Raw genomic sequence first — 23963 nt, forward strand, 5'->3', positions numbered from 1 at the left:
GGGGGTTTAGATGTCTTTCATTCTGCAGGACAGGAAGCCTGCATTCCCCTTCCAGCACGCGCCCTTCCAGACACGACAGAAAATAGCAGGACAGTTTCACAGCACATGCTTTGTGATGGGGGTCAGCCCTGTCATGAGGCAAAGTGAGGCAGGGACCTCAGACGACCGGTGCTGGCGACAAGGCAAAGGAGTAGGTACAGAGTTGCATGTGTCATGCGGCCTATTCTGCACCCCCAAGGCTAGCCTGGTACCCTCAGTTTTGGTGTAGTGTGCACTCCTGTTACCAATATTAAACTACTAGTCTGGTTGCCTTCTGTATATGGGCTGGGGGTGATACTTTGTCCTTGGCTTCAGGCAGCAAAATACCCATGAGTAGCTCTTTCCATTAAAAGCATTCCTGTTAAATGAGTAACAAAGAATGAACTGTCATAATGGTGGCACCCATATCTTTTAACATTCAACGTTATCTCTGATGTTGCTTACATTACCAAATTAACACCCATAAGTCACAATGATTATTAACAACTGTTCATTTATTAATTTAATCAATAAATGAGTACAATGTTTAATACCAGAAGTTATGAGGGTTGCCAATATGAGATCTCATTCTGTATTACAAAGCTAATATGTAGGTAAATTTCAACCATATGCAGCTACACAGCCCTCTGTCTGTCATCTCATCAGTACTAGCTTCAGGAATCTTAGAGCAATGAGAAAAAATATCTGAAAGAGCAGCTGTGTATGGGCTGGCTCTGTACAAGAAACCAGCACATCAGTACTGTTGTGTGAATAAGCTCTGGGACTGCTGGAGTACTGTGCACTCTTCCTTGCGAGTAAGTCCCTGGAACTCAGTGGGACTTTTGAGTAAACCTACAGAGAATTAGGCCATTCCTCTGTCAAATCTTCTGAATGGTTCAGCCAGCATGTAACCATGCTGCACATCACCACACCTGTGGTTGGAGTTTTTTATAGTAAGAGATAGTATTTTGAGTTATAAACATGGGATGAAATCCAATGCCCGTCTGCCAGTGGAATGGACTTCTGTTTGTGTGACAAGACCCCCTTAACTCTACTCCCCTTCCTCCTATTGCTCACCATGCCTCCCAAAGCTCCTGAGGGTTGGGGAACCATCCAGAGCAGATCTGGGGGGCATTAGGAGCCTCAGGGAGAAAAGAGAAAGGGTATGTTTGCTTGAACAACATTGGATATCATCCATGGCACATTTGAGATCAATGCATTCTGCCAAAATCACTGGAAAAAGTGATGTTGATTGTGCTGTATTAAAAATTGTTATGCAAAACGGCCCTTGATCATCGCTTTACGAGAAAACAGCTCAGTCACACTCCTCTCAAAGAGTTTAAACACATATTGCAGATTTTGAGGAAGGAACATTTACTTGAAAATCTTTCATCAGAATTTTGAGAAACACTGATTCAGAAACATGTCACTCAATTATGCAATACTTACTTAGGAAACTAAAAAGACACTTTCCTGAACCCTGAGTTCTCAAGTACACACTTTGTATACATAAATTATGCTTGAAATTGCTAAATAGAAGTAAAGAAAAACAAGATAGATTCATACAAAAACAATGGCTTCAATGATACTCCATTATAAAAAAAATAAATCTTGATACTAGGGGATAAGGAACCTCAGATCCAGGCCCAGATGCAGCTCTCCAGGCCTCTATGTGCCTGAGAAACTCCTCTCGGCCACCCCAAGTGTGTCAACTTGAATAAAATAAGGTGAGCAGGTAATCACATGATGTGGTGCATGCATGCCCTTTGAATGACAGTGTCCATCAACTTTGGAGGGGCCTGGTCCCCTCAAAAATTTTAGGAGGGGCTGAAGGGACTTTGGCCCTTAGAAGTTGGCTCCTATGGGCAAAGCAGGGCAACAACCGAATGGACTGCTGTGTCTTTTACTTGTATGAGAATGTATGCCTTACTTGTATGGACTGGCATATCTTGTAAGGAGATGTATATTTTTACCTGTCTCTTTGATTAGAGGTATTATAGGTTAATATGGAAACCTAGCAAATACTTTGCTTTGCTTAAGGTGAATATTTCTAAGGACTAATGTTTATTACATGGGTATGCTTATTTTTTCCTGTCTGTTATATATCTTCCTTGTTTGTTCATTTTGTATTGTAGGACTAACCAGCTATACCCTGAAGCTCAAATATCACGGCAGTAAAAAACTTCATTGCAGAAGAAGCATTTGGCAGGGTCTTTTTTTTAGTCTGTGGTGCAGCATTAATTTATGTGGCCCACTGGGAGGAGCATGACTGACATAGGGAGCCTAAAAAAACAAATTGTGCAGTGCCACAAATCCAACTCAATGGTGTAACATTGAAAAATGTCGATCATGTCTCCTACCTAGGCAGTTTCTTTCCACAAGGGCCAACACTGATGCCAAAATCTAGCATCGCCTGAGCTCTGCGAGTGCAGCTTTCTCCCGATTGAAGTGCAGAGTGTTTGAGGACCAGGACATTCACAGAGAAACCAAAATGCTTGTTTACAAAGCTATTGTACTACCAACCTGTGAAACATGGACCACTTATAAACGCCATCTCAAACTCCTCGAAAGATTCCATCAACGGTGTCTCTGAAAAATTTTACACATCACTTGGGAAGACAGGCGAACTAATATCAGTGTACTGGAAGAAGCAAAGATTACCAGTGTTGAAGCAATGATTCTTCAACATCAACTTCGTTGGACTGGTCATGTTGTGCAGATGCCTGATGATCGTATTCCAAAGCAACTACTCTATTCCGAACTTAAAAATGGAAAGCGAAATGCTGGTGGTCAACAAAAGAGGTTGAAAGACTGTCTTTAGGCAAATCTTTTAAAATGTAGTATAAACACTGACAACTGGGAAACACTGGCCTGTGAATGCTCCAGTTGGAGAACACCCTTTACCAAAGGTGTCATGGGCTTTGAAGACACTCAAACTCAGGACACAAGGGAGAAACGTGCTAAGAGGATCGAACCTGGACTTCCTTTGTGCAAGGCAGATGCTCTGCCTCTGGGGTGGGGGGAAGAAGAGTGGATTTGTTGTGTAAGAATGCCAAATCCACTTTCATTGCACAAACTAATTACTGGTATGCAACTGTATTCCACCAGCAAAACAGTGACAGTCTGGAGGCAGCCAATAATATATAAAGTCAACTAGATATCTTCTACCCTCCACTCTGTAGATAGCTAGGGATGGTTGCAGTTATATTTTCAGGTAAAGGCTAGACAGATAGGCCTTTATTGGGCATTCAGCAAACAACCTTTTGTTCAGCATCTAGTAACAGGCTATGAAATACTTGGAAATAGAGGACTAGTTTGTTTGACAGGATCACATGGCCCATAGCCCTTGGTTCTCATGTTCAGAAACACAGAGGAAAATAAGTAGCAATACTTAAACATATATGTCCTCCAGTTATTCACTGGCCCAGTTGTACACTTCATACCATGCCATCAAGAACAAATTTGACCCGTGTTTGAAATCTGATTGTTCCCTTAACAATATTTCCCTTTATTTCTTTTTATTTTTTGCATGGTACTAGGATCAGACACCTGGATTGGGCATGTTTATATCAGTCTCACAGATGCACAATTAAAACCCTGTTGTTTGCAACTGAAAAGAGGTACCTGCACTACCGAGACTGTAAATTAAAGGAAATGCAGACAAGATGGCACTCATATGTTCAACATGCTCTTTACTGAAATAATCTTCAGAGCTATATTTAGCACAAACTTGTTTCGTGTGAATTCCCAGATTCTGTGATTGGAGCCATGCCCCCGGGTCGTTTCAACCCCTGAGAAAGAAAGTACAGGATGCAGTGTTTGCTCTTCGTTCAACATACAATATGCAGTTTTGTTGATACTGTGTGAGAAGACGGAAGATGTTCATCGCACACAAATGTACAGTTCTTAGCCTGCTGGATTGCAGATCAAAAGGTTAAAGAGAGGATTTATTAAGAATGAGTAGTGACAATTTAAATAAATCAGATGTTTTTGCCAAAGAGTACGCTGTGATTTTCTCCAATTATTCCTGACATTTCACCCATTCATATCGTGATGAGAGTTAATAATGCAAAGGGGGGGGGGAGAGAAAGACTCTTGTCTCCTTGTTTATTCATTGTTCTCAAGGAGCTAAGCTGTTTATAAGAGAAGTTATTTGTTATTTAAATCACTTTTACTGAAGTTGTTTATTTCCTTGTTCGAGTTTCTAAAAATATTGCTTCTAACAATTGCAGTGCCTTTTTGAGATGTCTGCTGTTCAATTCATAGCGATGTGCATTGGAATTCTTTGTTAAATGAGCCCAGGTGCTGATGCATTTAACAATATAGAGCAAGCTGAACCCATAAAAGCTCCTAAAAGGACAGCGAAAAGGAAAATTGATTCTAAAAAATCATAAAGAAGTGGTTTGGTATCATTATTAAATTACAAATACAAAGCACAACATTTTTAACACTTTGTGTGTCTGACAGGGCGCAATCCTGCTGCTTTAAAAGAAGGTATTTATTTTTTAATGTGTTCAGTCTGACAAAATAAAGTACTTATTAGCACAGCGCATCATTAAGCTATGGAATTTGCTCCCACAGGAGGCAGTGATGGCCCCCAACTTGGATGACTTTACATTAAGATCATACAAATGCATGGAGGTAAATGCTATTGGTGGCTACTAGCCATGATGGCAAGTTGCTGGGAATCACCAGGGTGCATCAGCACACATTCTGTCTTTGAAAGTGGAGGTAGAACACAGCCATTGTGGCCAGTAGTCACCAATAGCCTGTACCTCCATGTGTTTGTATAATCCTCTTTTAAAGCCATCCAAGTGTGCTGATGTACTCAGATCCTGCTTTCAGGCTTCCCATAGGCATCTGGTTGGCTTCTTACATCTGATGAATTGGATACTACCCCATGAAAGATTATGCTACAGTCAATCTGTTATTTTTTTATGGTACCACAAACTTCTTTGTAGTTTTTCTCTTAACTGAGTGTCTGTCATGGACTGGCTGGATGCAGAGTAGCTGGAGGCACCAGCAGGGGAACCCCAAGGGAAGATGGCTCAAAGCCAGGGGACTGGTGTTGGGATGACAATGAGTGGTCAGGGGAAAAAGAGGAAGCAAGAGGTTGATACGGAAGGGGGGGCATGTCTTCTTCACCTTCTTCTTCGCTACAATATATCGATTTATTTCCAATTGTCAATGTCAAAAGGGACTAAAATCTATAAAATTCATAGAAAATCAAGGTGCCAATTTGCTCAATTTCTCTAGGACTCCATCACACCTTCCCTGTCCTCCATAATCCCTCAAGCAAGGTGTCAAGACCCTAATCCTGTCAAATCACTCTGCCAAGCCTTTCCTCCAGGAAATGCCAGTACATGGACCATTGTCTTCTCATCAGGATGTGCTTATCTGCACATATCTCCAGCTCTGCATATTCCCCCCTCCCTCCTCCATATGTTAATCCTGTGTAACCCAACCTCTTCTTAATGTATTCATGATGTAATCTGTATAACCCAACCTCTCTTTAATGTATTCATGATGTAACTGGGATGTATTTTGCACTGTATTCTGGGACATGGAGGGAAGTTTCAAAAGTTTATGTCACCCCTTTCTCGCTGTTCAATCTCGCCTTGAACCTGTTGCACAATAAACTTGGATCTTCTGCAGCTTGCTCCTGACTCCGGCTGAGCTCATTTTCCTCTGCAGGGACCCGCGGACGTAGTCCGACAAGCTGGGTGGCAGAGCAGCCTCGCACCCAGATTTTTACTGTAACAAGGTGTTGGAAGCTGAAGAGGTAACAGGGTTTAGGGAGAAGAGTCTGTGGCAGAGAACAGTCCAAAATCAGAGGCAGAAGCGGAGGCTGGAGAGGAGGAGAGGCCAAATGACGGAGATGAGTCAGGCTGGTGAGGAAGCCAGGGTGTCTCTCATTCCTGCTGCGACTAGCTCCCTTCCCTCCTGATCTCCCAGAACCAAAAGAGGTATGAAGAGGGCAGAGCAGAGAGTCTCAGATTGCTTTGGAAGGACCCTGGGGAAGGAGGAGACTTAAGGAAGTGTGGGAAGGTGGGGACCTTCAGGCCCCACAACTGCTTCAAAGGGGCAAGATCTATCTGGACGAGTTGCTGTGATCACTAGGCCTGGCCCTCTGAGTCAACTGTGTTTACTTGAGTAAAGAGTTTGCCATGTGATCCATTGCCAACCAGCTCCCGACTCCTGTTCCTGATACAGTGGCTCAACATTCCACCATGACATAATGCACACTAGTGAGTATGCAAGCATTCTATTATGCACTGGAATGGTGGGCAACAGTGCCATGTCTCCAGAATGGGAAGATTCATGGAACAGCAGGCCAGTTGTAGAGGATAGAGCTACTAATCTAGCTCTAATGGATGGATCTGTGTTAGTACATTCTCAACTGCAAGCTCTTCCCATACTGCATCAAAAGAAGGGGGAGGGGAGCTGAAACAATTAAGTGTTTTACAGGTTGATCAATGTAAGTAGCAATGTTATGACTGAGCATCTCTTTCCTCAACTGTTCATCAGTTCCTTTTGTTGGTGTAGTTACAACTATATTTCTAAGTTCACATCCACACCCTAACCACATACAAAAAAAATTCCACAAAGAATCCTGGGAACTGTAGTTTGTTGAGAGTGCTGAAAATTGTTGCTCTGTAAGAGGTCTGCTAACAAGTTGTAGCACCTTTAAAAAACCAAAGTCTCCAGGATTCTTTGCCAGGAGGGGAGAAGCCTTGAGAAGTGGTATAAGAGTGCCTTAAATGTGTGGTGTGGATGTGCGACGCAGCAAGCATTTGCTGAGATCTAAGGCATTGGTCAGCTCTTGTAGCGGTATGAGGGGTACATCCAAATCAAATAAGGAAAGAATGATAGTAGTGTTGTCATTCCAATGCATTTATTGGCATTAAGTCCAATAATATGGCAGGTAGTGATGTAAGAATTACTTTTTTAAAAAAAGAGGTATTAATGCTGTTTATATGTTAGACAAACTTTATGTCAATTGGTGCAAGATAGGGAAACTGTTCGCTATAAAGGGCAAGGCCTGCTTTATGGTCAGCCTCCTCTTGATTGTTTTTCCTGCAGCATAAACTTCTTTTCCTGCCTCAGCATAAAAGATGAACTTGTTTTGTTTAGGTGATGAAAGAGTAAACGCACAGGATCGGGAAGCACGTCATCTTGAGTAACTTCCCACCTAAAGGGATTTTGAGTTGCCTGGTGTCAATTATTAAGCTATCGCAGCGAGACTAGTGCAAAGTACAATCTCTTACACGGGATCATAAGGGCATGCACGACGTGTAGCTAAATAATACACGTTGTCTCCTCAGCCTGCGGTCCCGGTGGTGCACGTTTATTCACCCCAGCGATCTCCCAGTTCTGGGTCGACATCTGAGGGCATTAAAAACAACATTTCCCGGCATGCCCTTGTATCCGGCTGCTTTCCATCGGCGCGAGGGGAGCCGCGCGTTGCATTCTGGAGCGTGTAGTCTGTGCCGGGAACGCCGCCTCAAGGTGAAGGTGACTGGAACCGGCCTGACTCGTGGCTGTCTGCGTCCGTTTCTTTTCAATAAAGTTTTCCTTCATAAGGAAACGGGTAGGCGGGGGGCCTCGGCAAGATGGCGGCGCCCGTGTCGCCCTTGGTTACTGGGCGCTGCTTTCTAAGGGCTGCCGCTCGACACGCTGCTCTCCTGCTAACCGGGTGGGCTGAAGCCGGCGCCCCGCGGAAAGGTTAGTGCCGCTTAGATATGGGACTGCGCGGTCCTGGCCGCGGAGGGCTGAGCGCCCACTGCCCAGAGTTACGCTGACCCATATCAACGGGGAGCAGCAGCAGCCTGTCAAACGGCGACTGCTCCTCTGCCTCACCGCCGGGTCGTGACTGGGCCAAAGCCCCAGGCGCCTCTGGCCATGAGCCCCTTCGGTAACTAGGAGCGCTCCTTCTCCTCCCTCGACTTCCTCAGGAGCAAATGTATTGGAGATGTTCTGCGGGCTTCCCTTCACCGCCAACTTCACACAAACCACACTACCTTACATATGGGGCCTTTTGGAACAGTGGCGTTTATTCTCTGTGGCATTTAAGGATACTCAGATAAGAAGTGTTTTTGACTGTGATGTTTCAGAATATTTGTCCACCATGAAGGGATTTTCTGTTGCCTTTTTCTTAAGTTTGAAGAATTCAAAATGTCAGTGCTTCCCTGCAACAGTGTACACCCTGTTTTATCATTATTAGTAGTATTTTTTTGGTTTTAAAATAATGAGGTGCTGGTACTTTGTACTGGTGAATACTGTCACAAAAAAACTCTGATTATTATTATACTATATTTTTATGCTGCCAAGCATTTGCAGCTGTTTAAATGGATGAACCAGTCATTTTAATTCTTTTTAATGGTGTTTTATGTTTTCTTGTTCACTGCCCTGATATTTTATCTTATGGTGGTTTAGAAATATTTTCATAAATGTTGTGTCTAAAATCTACTAGATGCTGCACACAAGCTTTCAGTCCAGAATGTGTTTTATTCAAGCATAGTGAATTTACTGTGTAACGTAAACTTAAAACATTTTATGCATCCAGTGAAATGCACTGAAGTCCATTAAAGCTTATGTTGGCCTTCCTCAATCTCCTGTTTTCCAACTGTTTTGGACTTCAGCTCCTTTTAGCTCTAGGCTAATTGTCATAGAATACTATATGTGAACTAATAAAAATTTCAAACTTGAGCAATGAAACAAAGGGCAGAGCAAGAAGAATGGATAATTACAGATTTGACTTTTATCTATGCTGGCCAGTTCCAACAAGGACAAGGCTCCTACATTTTTTTATATTTGTGGTGAAGAGGAAATTTCAGCAGGCTGTGTAAGTGCATCTCATTATCCTACTTCTGTCCCAACACCAGATAACAAAACATCCTATCATATCCTATACATTCTACATATATACAGTAATGTGGTACCTCGGGTTAAGAACTTATTTCGCTTTGGAGGTCCGTTAACCTGAAACTGTTCTTAATCTGAGATACCATTTTATCTAATGGGGCCATGTGATTTCTGTTCTCATCCTGAAGCAAAGTTCTTAACCCGAGGTACTATTTCTGGGTTAGCGGAGGCTGTAACCTGAAGCGTCTGTAACCTGAAGCGTCTGTATAAGACATACTCCCAAGAAAGTGTGTGTAGGACTGCAGCATGAGGAGCCTAATAGGCACCTCCTAGACTAAAAGGCACAGTAAATAAATAGAGTTTGATATGGCTATGTGTATATTTGAACATATAAAAATGTCTCTGAATCTTCAAGCTTTTCCATTGACAATAAAATAAATCATTATTTACCTCCCCCATGTTTCTTTTTTACAGCTTACACGGTTCAGGCAGCTGAGAAAGCTGCCAGTGGCACTCGAGCAGATGCTAATTCCAAAGCCTTGTTAATTTGCAATGGACCTTTAGAACATTATGAGTTTCTAATCAAAGCCGAGGAGCTGAGGAACGATGAGCAACAACGAAAAGTTGTACAATGCCTGCAGAAGCTACATGAAAGCCTTAAAGGCTATAGTATCAGTCCAAAGCACATCTTATCAAAGGTGAGATTCTGTCACTAGGCATTACTGTAGAGTCTTTAATGTTCAACTTAGGTTTTCCCCCCTTACTTCTGATTGCAACAATTGTGTAGACGGTAACATTTAATAATTTTTATTTACACATGAGAAACGGGTTGAGAAAGCACACCTAGGACCACCCTGTGAGTCAGAGCTAGGACTTCGGGCCTCATCTCACAGTTATAAAAATAGTAATGACCACTGCACTGCATTATTTGTCTAAAAGAGAAACTTGTTAAAAGTTGATTTTTCCACAAAATGATTTTTAGCAAATTTAGAATACCAGTTTATATACTTGTTGAAAAGGGTTCTGATCCAAAATCATATGGTGCACATATGGAGCCCAGGTATGACTGTATTTCCCCTTTGATTTTGTTAGCTGCGGAGCTCTGCAAGTTCATTGGAAAAATGAAGCTTAAAACCATCATGGAAGGCCTTTCTTATGTGGGAACTCTATGTGCTCTATATCTGAATTCCTCTGATCACTAGTATTTTGAAAAACCTTACCTGTATTTCCCTACTCATTTTTTTTCATGCTTTGTGAATCCCATTTTCTTTGTTGATGGTGAACTATCCCATATCCACTTGTTTGTGCAGGGTGCCACAATGGCAACCTGCTTTGGTTTTAATCATGCAAAAGTGCAGTTGGTTGACTTTACCTAATCTATAAATCCAGGCTAAAGTACTAGTGGCAAGAGCTGATGGCGAGGGCAGATCAACAGTATGTTTCTTGGGTTGAAACCAGTATTGTAATTATGATCAGATCTGTAGGGGTAGCCACCATGGTACCTTCCAGATGTTGTTGGACTACAGCTCCCATCAGTCTTTGCCATCATGACCAGTGATCTGGGAAGATGGAGTTGGAGCCCATCAGGGCACCATGTTGGCCACCTCTGGTCAAATATGTCACTTAATAACTGATGAAGTTGTTCTGACTTGGTTATGGATTAGATGTGAAATCCCTACCTATTCATATTGAAGGAAGAGGCCCTACCCATGTACATGCCTTGTAAAGTTTTGTTCACAGTTAAACACATATTGTTTAAATGTCCACAATTCTCAAGTGTGTGGCAGGGCATTCTCTATTCCAAACTTAATCTCAGTTCTCAGAAACAATGTTTGGCCTACAAGCTTTATTCAGGTTTCTGAGCTCTGTTTCTCCTGCAATAAAGTAAGGCTAGCATGAGGTGCAATATAATCTAGCTGCCACTGTTCCATGAACTTCAGTACATCTGCCTATGTGCTTCCAAAATCATGGTGAAAGTCATTTCCCCCACTTCCCAGTGGACAGATTCTCCATTAGAATTGCTCATTATTGCTGTCAGAAGGCAGTACCTTGGTCCCACAAAGAACTTTTTGCCAAAACACAATTGTCGGAGTTGTAAACAGAAATGAATGATAGAAATTGATTATTGTATTGCACTATACTTGATTCCATCATCATCATATATTATTTATACCCCAGCCACTCTGGGCAGCTTCCAACAAAATGTTAAAATACAGTAGTCCATCAAACATTAAAAGCTTCCTTAAGCATAGCCTTTGATACTTCTGCCTAAGTCTTTGGATCATTGCTGCTAGACTTTCAGCACTAGGCTACAGAGAGGAAAATGTCAGTAGTCCCTTGTATTGTCATGTATTGGGAATTAACTAAGAAGACCCTTGGAAGGGTGAATATGAAAAGGGTAGGAAATATGTAGGGATACTGGACAAAGTGGATGAGATGAGTTGGGTAGAACATAGTGGTAGGCAGTTGAGTCTAAGGTTGTAATGAGCAACCTTGCACTCCTAGACCAATGGTCTATATAGACCACCACCACTAGTGGTGTTTAAAAAGTGTCACCCTGGTTGCCCATATGCTACCAGGCCAACTTGAATGTTCTTGTATTAATTTACTAGGCCCTTAACAACTTGGTTCCAGGATACCGCAAGGACCACCTAATCACTCATATCCCTGCTTAATCCCGGAGAACTTGAGGGAAGTCCCTGTCAGCCGTCCCTGTGGCTCAGATGCATGGCTCGTATCTACCAGAAGCCATGTATTCAGTATTGTGGACCCAATTTTGTGGAACTCTCAGTTGAGGTCAGGACAGGCCCCCTTCCAGTTGAGCTTCTGGCACCTACTGAATACTCTTTTATTCTAGCAGGCATTTTATTTCAGCAGTCTGATTTTATACTGATTTTATACCTTTTCTCTGTTGTATTTCTTGTACACCCCATAGAGACCATTGTAGTTAAGCAATATAGAACTTTTAAAAACAAAAAGTAAGTAGCTAAAGCAACAGTCTAACACTATTACTTTGTATTTACTTATTTTTTCTTTAAGCAAAGCTGTGGTAATGCAAGATATAATTCTTCCCTCAAAAAAACCCCCTATATTAGGAATTGGCCATTAGATCAGACATCCCCTCCACAGTTGCATACAACCTTTCCCCACAGCTTCAGTCATGAGCAACGCTATGAGGATTACCTCTTAATACTGAACTGATATTTTCAGTACATGTTCTGTTACCCAAAGATTTCTGTTTAGCACAAGTATTGACTCCCCTCTCAGCATGCATGCAATTAAGATTTTCTTTCCCTTCCATCCACTCTCTGCAGTGTGTATCACTGTTGTTCTGTCTTCTGGCTTGGAGACTTTTTTGGAGTACTTTTTTTGTTGGCGCTGCTTACAAGTTTGCCATCTTGAATAACTTTGTGTCACCTATAAACTAGTCCACCTCACTGCTCAACTTTAACTCCAGATCACTTATAAAAACTCTTCTTGCAAAAAAAAAGGAGCTGTTGGATTTGGACTGTTAACAATGTAAAATGCAATCTCCACAATTTTCTACTCTGTTCTTAAGTATTCTAATGCAGATCACCATTTCTGTTTCCTTATTTCTTTGTTCTTTTCTTGTTCAGTGTTTGAATATTAAGTAATTTTGAATAATTAAGTATATTGAATAATGGTAAGCAAGCATTTTGAAAACAAGTCCTTAAAAAACAGACAGGCTAGAAAACAACCCTAATTTTGTCTTGTATTTTCGCAGCACAATTTACTACAGTAGTTGCAGCTAACTATTACTGAAATAGTTTCAGAACATCTGAAACCTTGTTGCAAATGTCCACCGAATTAACATTTTGGGGCACAGTTTAATTTGGCTTTAAATTAAATCTTCAAGTGGTTTAGTTGTAATAGTTAGCTTGTGTGGCTTGCTGAATATACTGATTTTTAAAAGGCAAAGAAACTTGACAAACTGATGAGGAAAATACTTATCTGTAATGCAGTTTTTATTTGAAACAGTCTAGAAATTGCTCAGCTCCACGTGAGATCAAAAAATTTGAACTTTAATTTGTTTCAGCTCTAGTGTTACATTAAAAAAATTGTAAAAGCAATAACTAAATTTGTACATTTGTGAAATATGTTGATGAATATCTATGCAATCACATAAACTGATGAGACCTGTCTCACTACCAGTTTTTTCTGCTTAGAATAACATGCATATGTAAAAATAATTCTCTCCAGTTGCTTAGCAAATGATGTAGTGGGTTGAAAATCTAAAGACAAATATTTTCAGCATGCTTGATTGTTTTTATATAAGTGATAGATATCAAAGAGCTACTTGAGGTGAGATCAAAGGCTTTTACTAATGGTTCTATGCTTGTTTTCTTTGTACAGCAAACTTCCCAGTTTCAAAAGTTGTTTTCCATGCAAGTTCTGTTCAAGAAATGTTATTTTAAAGCCACACTGGGCACAATAAACCAGTTAGATAATTCTTTGGATGCTAGCTTATTTATCTTTAATTTTCAAATAGATTTGCCTGACTGACCACTATTAGTACTTCTAAGAATACCAGGGTATATAATGTTACATTAGATAGACTATATATTGATGCATTTAAAACATCCTGCCGTCCTGTTCCAAAAACTTGGTTGCTTCTTCCAAAGCCATAAATATGGGAATTGCATATAATGCTGGCCAGAAATATCACCATTACTGAATCTCTCCATCTTAGAAAATATAGATGGAACCTTGATCAATTTAGTGGTTGCTATATCCCCCACCTTATTTCATATATATATATATACATACATTTGGCACATATGGGGTGAGATGAAGAAGTGCAATTCATATGCAGATGCCTGCTCCTATGCACTGATATCTCCTATGTGATCAAAACCCTGTATCCATTATTGTTTTTTTAAAAAACAGATAACCCATGTAATTCTCATGGCTGCAAATAGCCACACTGATGTAATTGTGTATTTGATTTCTACACACACACACACATTAGCTGAAAAGATAGACAAGTATAAATTTACATTTAAAACATCTGCATTTTTCTAATAGCATTTTTTTTACAGACTATGGACATTTGCCATAGTTTTATTTTGTGGAGTTTTTTTGTTGTGTGTGTTGAAGTGGTTCTTGTTGCTGCAGATATGTACTAGTTTGCAATTTTTATTTCTAAATGCTTTGAAATGTGATTATTGGTATGTGTTTAATAAAATACAAGCTGCAGGGACTAAAGCTAAAGTGCAGTTTGATCTCTATGAGTCAACTAGCCAATAAAATATTTTGATAATCAGAAACATCTGCAACATGAATTTTGAGTTGCAGACACAATAGTGCTAGACACTGGTGACCATTTATGAGGTTTCTGTTTTGAGAGGAATTTTTAGATCACCATCCTCACCATTATTACTTCAGAAAGGCTAATTGTATGACAATTGTACTCCCAGGTACAGATCTAAGCAACCATGAGAAAATACCAGCATCATAAAACTAAAACTAAATTCAGATTAGTTTAAGTCCTTTTCCTGAAGACTTGTCTTGGACAGAAAATTAGTATACATCTAACATTTCCCAAGTAACATTGACACAAACTGTAAGACAAAGCTGTAAAGATTGGGTACAGGAAGTCCTCAGAAATGCAAGTTGGGTGAGTTAGGAAGCAAGGCTCACATGTTTAATGAAATAACTGTTTTAATTTAAAGGGTTAATTCCTTTCCTAGTTGAACATAATGGGAACTTTAACATTTTAAAAACAAACAAGCCTAAACATTATTTTTCGGGATATTATTAGGTGTATATGTTATCATCCAACCTTATATCCTTTCCCCTAAAATCCTTGCAGCATGCCTGAGAAGAGGTATATTGGGCTTACTGGATGATGATGCCCAAAGTCATCTATTTAATCTGGACTCTGCCCAAACCCAACAGTCAATTCATTGCATTGTGCTTGCTCTTAATTGATAGGACACCATCTGCTATCAAAGTTTGTTTTTTCATATATTTTCATTGTAAGTCAAAACTAAGCCAGACTCAACTTACTGCAAATGACAGAGTACCTGATAAATATGTGTTGTACATTGTGTCTGTTTCATTATTTAACTTTTATCAGAGCAAAATAAAGTATAATGAATAATTTTCTTTATTTTCAGTTGTTTACAAGACATAAACCCCCAAAAGGCCTTTATGTCTATGGAGATGTTGGTAAGTTTATCAGAAGTATATCCAAATGTTTACCCGTATAATATTTGCATATGTTTTCAAATAATACCTAGTCATTGAAAATGTTAATTCTGTTGATGGTAATGGGACGAAATAGATCAAAGTATTTTTGCCTTGAGCTGCTAAAATGTGTATTTCTTTATCCTTAAGTAGAAGACAGATATATCTATTGGCAAACATCGAAGAAGAAACAGTTAAACCCATATTAATTTGGTTCCTTTTGCAATGCATTAAATTTAAGGTTTAGCTATTGGTTCAAACAACTTCCAGATTCAGTTGCAGTGTACCTCTGAAGGCTTGGTACTGGGTTGCATACAGTGTAGTCAGCCAGCTGACCTGATGCCCTGCTTATGTGGGCTTCCCAGAAGCATCTGTCTGGCCACGATTGGAAACAGGGTACTTGGTAAATGGACCATTGGTCTGATTAAACAAGGCTGCATTTGTAGTTGATACATAAAAATTGAAAAAAAGAAGAGAGGCATCACATTTATTCATAATGTGTGCTGCTGAAAGTATTTCAAATGGAAGCAATAATTACAGTTGCTGGTTCTGATATTATATTTAGTTCAGATTCTGATAATACAAGCAATTCCATCCACATAAGCTGAAGTCTTGTTTCCCAAAGATAATGATTTTGTACTGTTCAGATCACGATTATGATTTCATTAGCTCGATGCTAATGAACAGTCATTACTGTAATCAGTACATAGTGTTTTAAATTAACAACCTGTTGGGTATGTGTGTTTTTATTTGAAGGCACAGGGAAGACAATGGTGATGGACATATTTTATTCTCATATAGAAGTAGAAAGAAAAAAGAGAGTCCATTTTCATGGCTTCATGTTAGATGTGCACAAAAGTAAGTTTAAATCTCTTTTATGCAGTACAGTATGGTATGGATATGTCCCATGTTCATAACACTGTCTGCCTCTTAATGTCTTGTCATCCTCCTCCTGAATCCTTTTGCTGTGACAGAAGAGAGAGCTATTATCTGAAAATAGAGAAGGGATTTTTATAGGTTGTTTCTGAGGGACCTTGGATCTTTCACTTTGAATAAAGTTATCCCAAAATGCTCCTTTCCCTTAGAAATTGCTGTGGGAAAATTACTGCAAGACTTGAGTATGTAGACTTCACTTTTTCTGTGACATCAGGCAGTAGACCAGTTGTGTTACATCATATTAATTTGCATGATTACAGACTTCTGGTTTTAACTAAAAAGCAGATCCTGTCTTCTGCATTCCTGTTACATTCATATTCAGTGATAGAAATATACATGAAAATGAGTAAAAGCCGTTTTAGTAAAAAAAGGGGGGAGGAAGAGTGAGAAACAGATACATCGTTTCTGTTTCTCACTCAAGTAAACATTATGGAATTGAGATGTTTGGACATCAAATTAGGAATATGGGAAAAGGCCATCAAATGAGAGTGAGTGATTTCCTTATGCAACCAACCACGGCCATCTTCCTATTCATATATAAGGTAGACTAAAATATCTCATTGCTGATTACACATTGCTGTGATGTCCTACATTCTACAAATATTATTATTCCAGTGCTCATTGCCCCACAGAAATGTTAAAAGTATCAATAGATAGATACATCATTCTGTCCCTAGGTCTGTGCTTGAGGAGGTGTTCCCACAACCATAAGAAGATGATAGTTCATCTCTCTAGTAATTTGTTGTCTGCAAGTTTAGTAATGCTTTGTGTAACAGGGGGCATGTTAAATGGGAAGTTTGATTTCTCCACAGTGCACCTTCTTCAGGACCTGTAGTTGAAGTATTTAGTTATTTTGAGTCAAAACATGAAATATGGGTTCATTGTACTTTGGCACGCAGACCTCTTCCACCTCCCATCCCAGTAATGTTTAGTCCTTAATGTTCCCTGACTTTATGTGAGGTTTCTTTATATCCTTTCCCGCTTCTCTGTTTACTTACACTTGCTCTATTCACTTGCCTATTCACACTAAGCCGTGGTTTGCCTTAATATTACATGTGAGCCAACTCACTATAGTTGCACAGGCCTTCATATTTCTGTGACTGACTCAGCTAACTGAAACCATTTCCTGAGATGTAGTTTTCAACAATCAAGGCTACATTCCTGCCTCCATGCCCACACCATTTTGTAAACCTATGAAGCTTTATCCTATTACTATTTTCCAGTACTTTGTGGTTACCTCACCCCCCTCAATGGTATAACTTCCACACAGAAGTGCTCTTTTTCTTTTTGTAATTTGGTAATTCAAATTCTCATCCAGGGTCTAGAAAAAAGCAATACTGAATAAAAATAAAATAAACCTCCAAAAAGTTGAATAGACAACTTTTAAAATGTATTTTTAAATTCACTTTTGACTTAATTGTCATATCGCTGGTTTTACTAATGGGTAAGCATGATGCTATATTTAGGCTTACTTAGACCAAAAATTAGTTTTTGCTTATTGTCTGTGCACTGTCTTCTCTTCAGGAATATATCGCCTTAAACAGACTCTGCCAAAACGGAAACCTGGATTAATGGCTAAATCATATGACCCAATAGCCCCAGTAGCTGCTGAAATAAGTGAGGAGGCTTGTCTCTTGTGCTTTGATGAATTTCAGGTAATAATACATTAGACCAGAAGTGCATTAATTTCCTTTCTGGGAAATAAGTTTAAACTGGCAAAACATTTTTCAGCTTAGCCATTTGAAGACTTTTCTGATACGAACTAGTCTAATTGCATGGTATCCTGGTTGTTCCACTAAGATATTTTGCTGGCTTTATATATCATGTGCTATTGGAAGTGTACTGTAGAACATTTCCCCCTTCCAACTTCTACCAGAGCCTGTAGCTGTTCTAGATCTAAAGTTGTACTATAGATGTTCACATGGCCTAAAGCCACAGCTTCAAGTAGATGTATAGGTGATAGACTCATCCTCTTTGTCCAGTATGTTCATGTAGAAGGCAAGTTGCAGTGAATTCACTTTTTCTTTAGCATGTAGAGAACTAGCTTTTTTTTACCACAGCTGATTCAGCTTCTAACTGCTCCCATCAAATATGATATATCTGTATTATACTGTTTATCAACACCTTTAACTGTAACACAGTGGCTGTGATACTTTAGCCAGCCACACTTTTATAAGTAAAAGTTACAAGATATTATTTATTTATTATAAACTATAAGTATAAAATAAGGTACAAACTGTAAGTCAGTTGTTAACTGTTTCCTTAAGACTTGTATTTGCTTTAATAAAGTTACAGTATCTTTAATTGACATTTACAAAGGTTTACCTAAGGCTGGCTGGTAAAGTGTAATTCCTAACCTTATTTCCTTTGAAATACCAGTACCTGGTAGTGACTGGGGAAGAGGGACTAAGGTGGTTGCATACAGTAGTGGCAAGTGCATTTTGTGGACCCTTTGTTAAACCTTCCCACACACCAATTCTTCCTTAAAAATGCACCCCAGCACCTGTGACAGACAGTACACCAGCCTAGGTTCAATTCTGTTGGCTCTGCCAGATTATATGCTTTATGTCATACACTTGTTTAAATGTAAATATGTGTTTAATTAAAAAAATACCTTATTTAACTGTTGCAGAGTTCTGACCCAGAGCTCCCATTGTCTGGTGCAGAAAACTGTGTCCTGCTTGCTGTCTTCTCCACCAGGGAGCACTTAATGGATTCTGCTGTCCTGGACAGTTACTGGGATAGCTTCTTGACTTAGCTAGGAGCTAAATGGCATCTTAAACCTAGGTTATGGGCACAACAACAGAATGTCTTGGCATGCTTTTCTTTATAAGAAGACTACAAAGCTGAAAATAAATGAACTGCAGCTAAAATATTATGTTATTTTTTCACATGGTCTAGTCCTTCCCTTCCCACCCTCCTAATATTCTTAAGAGGGCCTCTTCTCCAGTCTTAGGAGAGTAGCTGGAAGTGGCGAGGCAGGAAAAGGTCCTCCTTTCCTTCCACTCTGCAGTTTTAATCTGAAATCTTAGGTGCAGTACTGCGCCCAGAGCTCAGAAACTTCTCACGCTAATGAAATTTCCTGTTGCAAAATGTGCATGGAGCAATAGGAGTTTCTAACGCTGCTTAAATATCCACAGTCTGGTCCCCCTTCAAGTCCTACGTGGGTTGGAACCAAATAATCTACCCTTCAGGTTGGGGCATCTACCCTTGCAGGCCTGAGTGGCTTTCTTCCCCTACAGCTCTTCTTCCTTCCTGACCCATTTTTATATGGGCTACTTTGGCTTATGGAATTTCACATACAGTGGTACCTCTGGTTATGTACTTACTTCGTTCCGGAGGTTCGTTCTTAACCTGAAACTGTTCTTAACCGGAAGCACCACTTTAGCTAATGGGGCCTCCTGCTGCCACTGCGCTGCTGCTGCACGATTGCTGTTCTCATCCTGAAGCAAAGTTCTTAACCCGAGGTAATATTTCTGGGTTAGCGGAGTCTGTAACCTGAAGCATATGTAACCTGAAGCATATGTAATCCGAGGTACCACTGTACCTTGTTTCCATTCTCAGCCAGTCATTCTCCCCTCCCAGCCCCTAACCTTCTGCCTACTTGCTTCTCTGCAGTTAAAACCATAAGCCAGCCAAGGTGCAAGCCCCTCCCTCCCTCTTCCAGCTATCTGGGTGACATGCCACTAACCAAAGAGAGGAACAGGAGATATCCATTCACATTCCTCTGATGTCCATAAGGGGTGGCAGGTGACCTTGAGCCCCCATCCTCCACTTCTTACTCTCTCCCTGTTCCGTCCTCAGAGCCAGCTTGGGGAAAGCCTCCCATTCTGCTTTGTCCCCAGAGCCATCTGCCTCCAGCTGCCACTAGGCACAGCTATGCCCAGTTCATCTTTGACTTGCATCTAAAGCTGTTTCTCCACAAGTTGCTGCAGCAGGCACTTTGGCTGCCTCAGTCACCATCTAACCCTGTCACCCACAAGAAGCGGGGGGGGGGGGGTAGACCAATGGAGTTCGAAAGCAGGGGTGGGTGACCCAGCCATCCTTCCTCTGCACCCAGCAGACAGATACAGAGGGCCTTGAGTGCACCAGCCAGTATGGCATTTGCCAGATGGACAGTCAGGGCCTGCATAGCCCTTTTGCATTATGAAGCCCACACAGGGTTGAGAATCCTGTTTTTGACCTTGTAAAGTTTCATCTTGCACTACCTTGGGAATGAGCTGAAATCTGCACTGATCAGTGTACTGATCCTCTGGATGCCCTGAATAGCATAGTCAGTGTGGATGCTGTTTCTGGCCAGCACAATCACTTAATAATGTAGATTACTCTCTTTGTCACAGGACAAAACAAAGAAATGAAGCTGTGGATGCAATTCTGAACTGAGCTGCTTTCTCCGCTCCTGCATTCAATAGGGCATTTTATTCCACTGCAATAGTCAGTTGCTTCATTCAGCAGAGTTTTGTCCTACAAACAGTGCCTTCAGAGACCTCTTCATGCTATAATACTTGAAACAAGATTATCCGAAGTTTCCTTTAGACAAAAGTACATCTACAAAGTTGTAATCCAAATTTATTCCAGTTTTATAGTTCAAGAAGCCCAGACTCAGAGCTGTCCACATTGTTGTGTGGAATCTTGCCACTTCCCTTTTGCAATATCCCAGTATTTTTTCTCTTTGGCATGTGAAAATTCACAGCTGGGTTAATAGTAATCAAGGTGGCACAAGGCAATCAAGTGTGTTTGTTTCCTGACAGGTGATAAATCTGTTGAGGAGTTCATCATTAAAATACTTGTAGTCCCATTGTGTCCCTGTTATATCCAGCAACTGAGCTGCAGACCATTTGTAAATGACCAGTGGAGAATAGGGAATATGATAAATGGCATGAATCAGCCAAAGACAAATTATACCAGTCTAGCCTAATTTCCTCCTTTGATAGGAAACTGGCATAGCAGACTATGGAGATGTAGTGTATATAATATACCTTGACTTTAAGGCCTTGGATACTGTTAAATGGGTGAGTGAGGTAAGTGTTGGCTCCAGAGCCATTAGCTGAATGATCATAGAGTATGTGTATTAATGGGCTGCCATCAAGATGAAGTACAGTGAGATACAATTTAAATGGGTTAGATAGTTGGCCACTAGACATGTGGATGATGATGGTAGCTTTGAATTTCATATGCTACAACAATAGCTTTCTCCACTGGAAAAAGGGAGCATGGAAAGAATACCCTTGTGAAGGTAATTTTAGAAGCAAGATATTATCCACTGTGTACTTCTGAAGAAGAAAAAATGAAATGGCAACCAAGATACATTATCGGATAAGATACCACTTCCCCCTCAAAAGAGCTCTGTGGTCACGATGATTTCCATTTGCCAATTGATACTTGAAATATGAGAAAATGATTTCACCAGAGTTACCCAGCGTCAGGGAGTTGAATCTCAGCATGGGCTGCTGGACCCAAATGTCTTCTAGCATTCACTTTCTCTGCTGCTAAAACTGTTTGAAGAAAAGCACCTATAAAGTTGCTTTCTATAGGTAACTGATAGAAAGGATTTGAAAAAAAGTTAGAAGCTAATGTTTCTATAAAACATTTCTACATTGTTGTGCCCTGGGCAGTAACTTTAGATTGAGTTATTCCTTTTTCTTTCATTCCTCCAAGTGACAGCCTTGACACTGAAATACTAACAGCTGGGTAATGCATCTCCTCTTGTTCAAGGGGACAACAGCAGATCAAGAGCAGCCCTCATGTCGTACTGATTTTGCTCTCCAGCAGCCATAGTTGTTATATGTACAAATATCAGGCCAGGGACACGTGCCTGGGTTGGAGACTAAACTGGGCATATAGAGTGAAGCAGTAGTGCAAATAGAGGATGGTTGGAATGGTGGATGTGAGGTACAGTGGTGCCTCGCAAGACGAAATTAATTTGTTCCGTGAGGCTCTTTGTATAGCGGTTTTTTCGTCTTGCGAAGCAAGCCCATTGACAGCTTAGTGGATTAGCGCTATTAGCGGTTTAGCAGCTTTTAGCCATCAGCTGTTAAGCGGCTTATCAGCGGATCAGCTGATAAGCGGCTTAGCGGCTTAGGAAAAGGGGGGGAAAGGGAAAAAAAACCGAAGGAACTCGCAAGACTTTTTCGTCTTGCGAAGCAAGCCCATAGGGAAATTCGTTTTGCGAAGCGCCTCCAAAACGGAAAACCCTTTCGTCTAGCGGGTTTTCCATCTTACGAGGCGTTCGTCTTGCGGGGCACCACTGTATATCACCTGAGGCAAGCCACAAAATGGCACTCCCCTGCCAAGGAAGGCAGGGTGAGTGAAGATCTACATCGGGAACAAGGGTGGTAGGAGACCAGCAGCACCTATTTGTCAAGGGGCCACAGCTGAAGTGGCATGGAGGGGGCTACCAAGGATAAGGCAGATCCAACCTTCTAGGAGCTCACCACAGTTGTTGCTACTGCTGCCTTGGCAGGAGTGGGCGATGCATTCCTTGGAGGCCGGATCTGCTGTCCCTGTGGATCCTGCTACCTGAGGTGGCCACTCACTTTGCCTCATGGTTGGGCTAGCCCTGTGCCTGGGTTTCTGTCAGATGTGTAGTCCTGAGGCATGTATTATTTTTCAATGACTGCCACCATAATAGTCACTGCATAAGGTGCTGTGATTTCTAGCCGATTCTGGTATTTAACCTCAGGCGAGCTTCTGTGGCGTTCATTTCAGAATGGCCTTACTGCTTACCAGTGGCGGAGCTTCATGCTCCGGCACCAGGGTGCGGAGAGCAGGTGGGGGCAGGGCTGGCGCACGTCCCAGGGTCAGGATGCACCGCCCGCAGGGGCATGGCGCACATCCTGGGGGCGTGGTGTGGTGTGCCCCCAGCAGAGGCATGGTGCCCGTCACGGGCGGAGGGGGCAGCCGCGATGGCACCCTACTGGGATCGCGCTGCCAGGGGTGGTGCGCTTCCCTCGCACTGCTCTTCCTCTGCCAGTGCGGCTCACTAGTAACTAGGTGACCATTTTTATGACTGTGGCTGATACCCAACAAACCCTTCCTGAAGATTCTTAAGTCCATGGATTTCAGTGGGTCTACTTCAAGTACGACATTGTTGAATTCTCATCCAGTGTGTTCTTTTCAACTGTGTGTTTCTTGGGCATGTACTAAGTCACATGGCTTTCTGGCTTGTATTACATTCCTGGCCTGTGTGTTCATACCCTTTTCTACTACTTGCTGTGACTTGATGGACTTGTGTTCTCTGCTTTGAAGGAGTGGGATTCTGTTCAATTGATTGGTCAAATGTAATCAGAAACATTAAAAAGTGCTTGATTAATTGATTGGTCAACTTTTCAAGATGTCATATTTGTAGACTTGAAACAAAAAAAGAGTGTCAAGATAATTACAGTAACCTCCTCGTATGAAACAATATGTCTAAATTATAAATTATTGTATTCAGTTATTATTTATAAAAATTGAAACTGTTTGTAAATATGTAACTATTTGAGCTAACCCCGGGTCTTGAAATACATTCTGCTGTACAGTGGACCCTCCAGATACAGATTTAATTCCTTTCCAGGGGTCCGTGCACACCCCGAAAATTTTGTAAGAGGTGCCACTTCTGCGCACGGTGCAATAGAGCGCTTCTGCACTTGTGTGCGTGGCGTATACACTTCTAGGTTTGCCACGTTCACAACCCAAAAATTATGTTACCCGAAGGTAACATAACCCGAGGATCCACTGTATTTACTACACTGACAGTGTTCAAGAGATGGAAGAGCCACTTTGCCTTTCACAATCACAGGATTGATTAGAGCAGTTACAGATTTTGTTCCAAATGAAATTAAGCACACACGGTAACTATAAAATACAGAAGTTAGTTTCTGTCATTGTTATAGCATGTAGGTTGATTGTCATTGGCCAGATTCTGTTGCATTAGTGCACATTAGGATGGGCTG

At 41.0% G+C, this 23963-nt stretch overlaps 1 protein-coding gene and 1 long non-coding RNA gene across 4 annotated transcripts in view; both read left to right on the forward strand.

Moving 5' to 3' along the window:
• Positions 1-78: 78 nt before the first annotated feature.
• Positions 79-4018, forward strand: LOC310841077. Its single transcript, XR_014562328.1, has 2 exons — positions 79-190; positions 3558-4018. It is a non-coding gene; the product is annotated as an uncharacterized lncRNA (long non-coding RNA).
• A 3485-nt stretch (positions 4019-7503) lies between these two features.
• AFG1L (AFG1 like ATPase) overlaps positions 7504-23963 on the forward strand; it is a 56537-nt gene continuing 40077 nt past the window's right edge. Inside the window, exons 1-5 of one of the 3 annotated variants that reach the window (XM_083731364.1) lie at positions 7504-7743; positions 9358-9581; positions 15024-15075; positions 15850-15951; positions 17554-17684. In XM_083731364.1, the coding sequence (XP_083587490.1) occupies positions 7632-7743; positions 9358-9581; positions 15024-15075; positions 15850-15951; positions 17554-17684 (621 nt within the window). In that variant the 5' untranslated portion in view covers positions 7504-7631. Of the gene's footprint in view, positions 7744-7905; positions 7934-9357; positions 9582-15023; positions 15076-15849; positions 15952-17553; positions 17685-23963 lie in introns of those variants that run through there. The other 2 variants (XR_014562253.1, XM_083731365.1) reach the window with 2 other exon arrangements.

This window comes from Podarcis gaigeae, assembly GCF_964106915.1.
Source record: "Podarcis gaigeae genome assembly, chromosome: 3".
NCBI classification, from domain to species: domain Eukaryota; kingdom Metazoa; phylum Chordata; class Lepidosauria; order Squamata; family Lacertidae; genus Podarcis; species Podarcis gaigeae.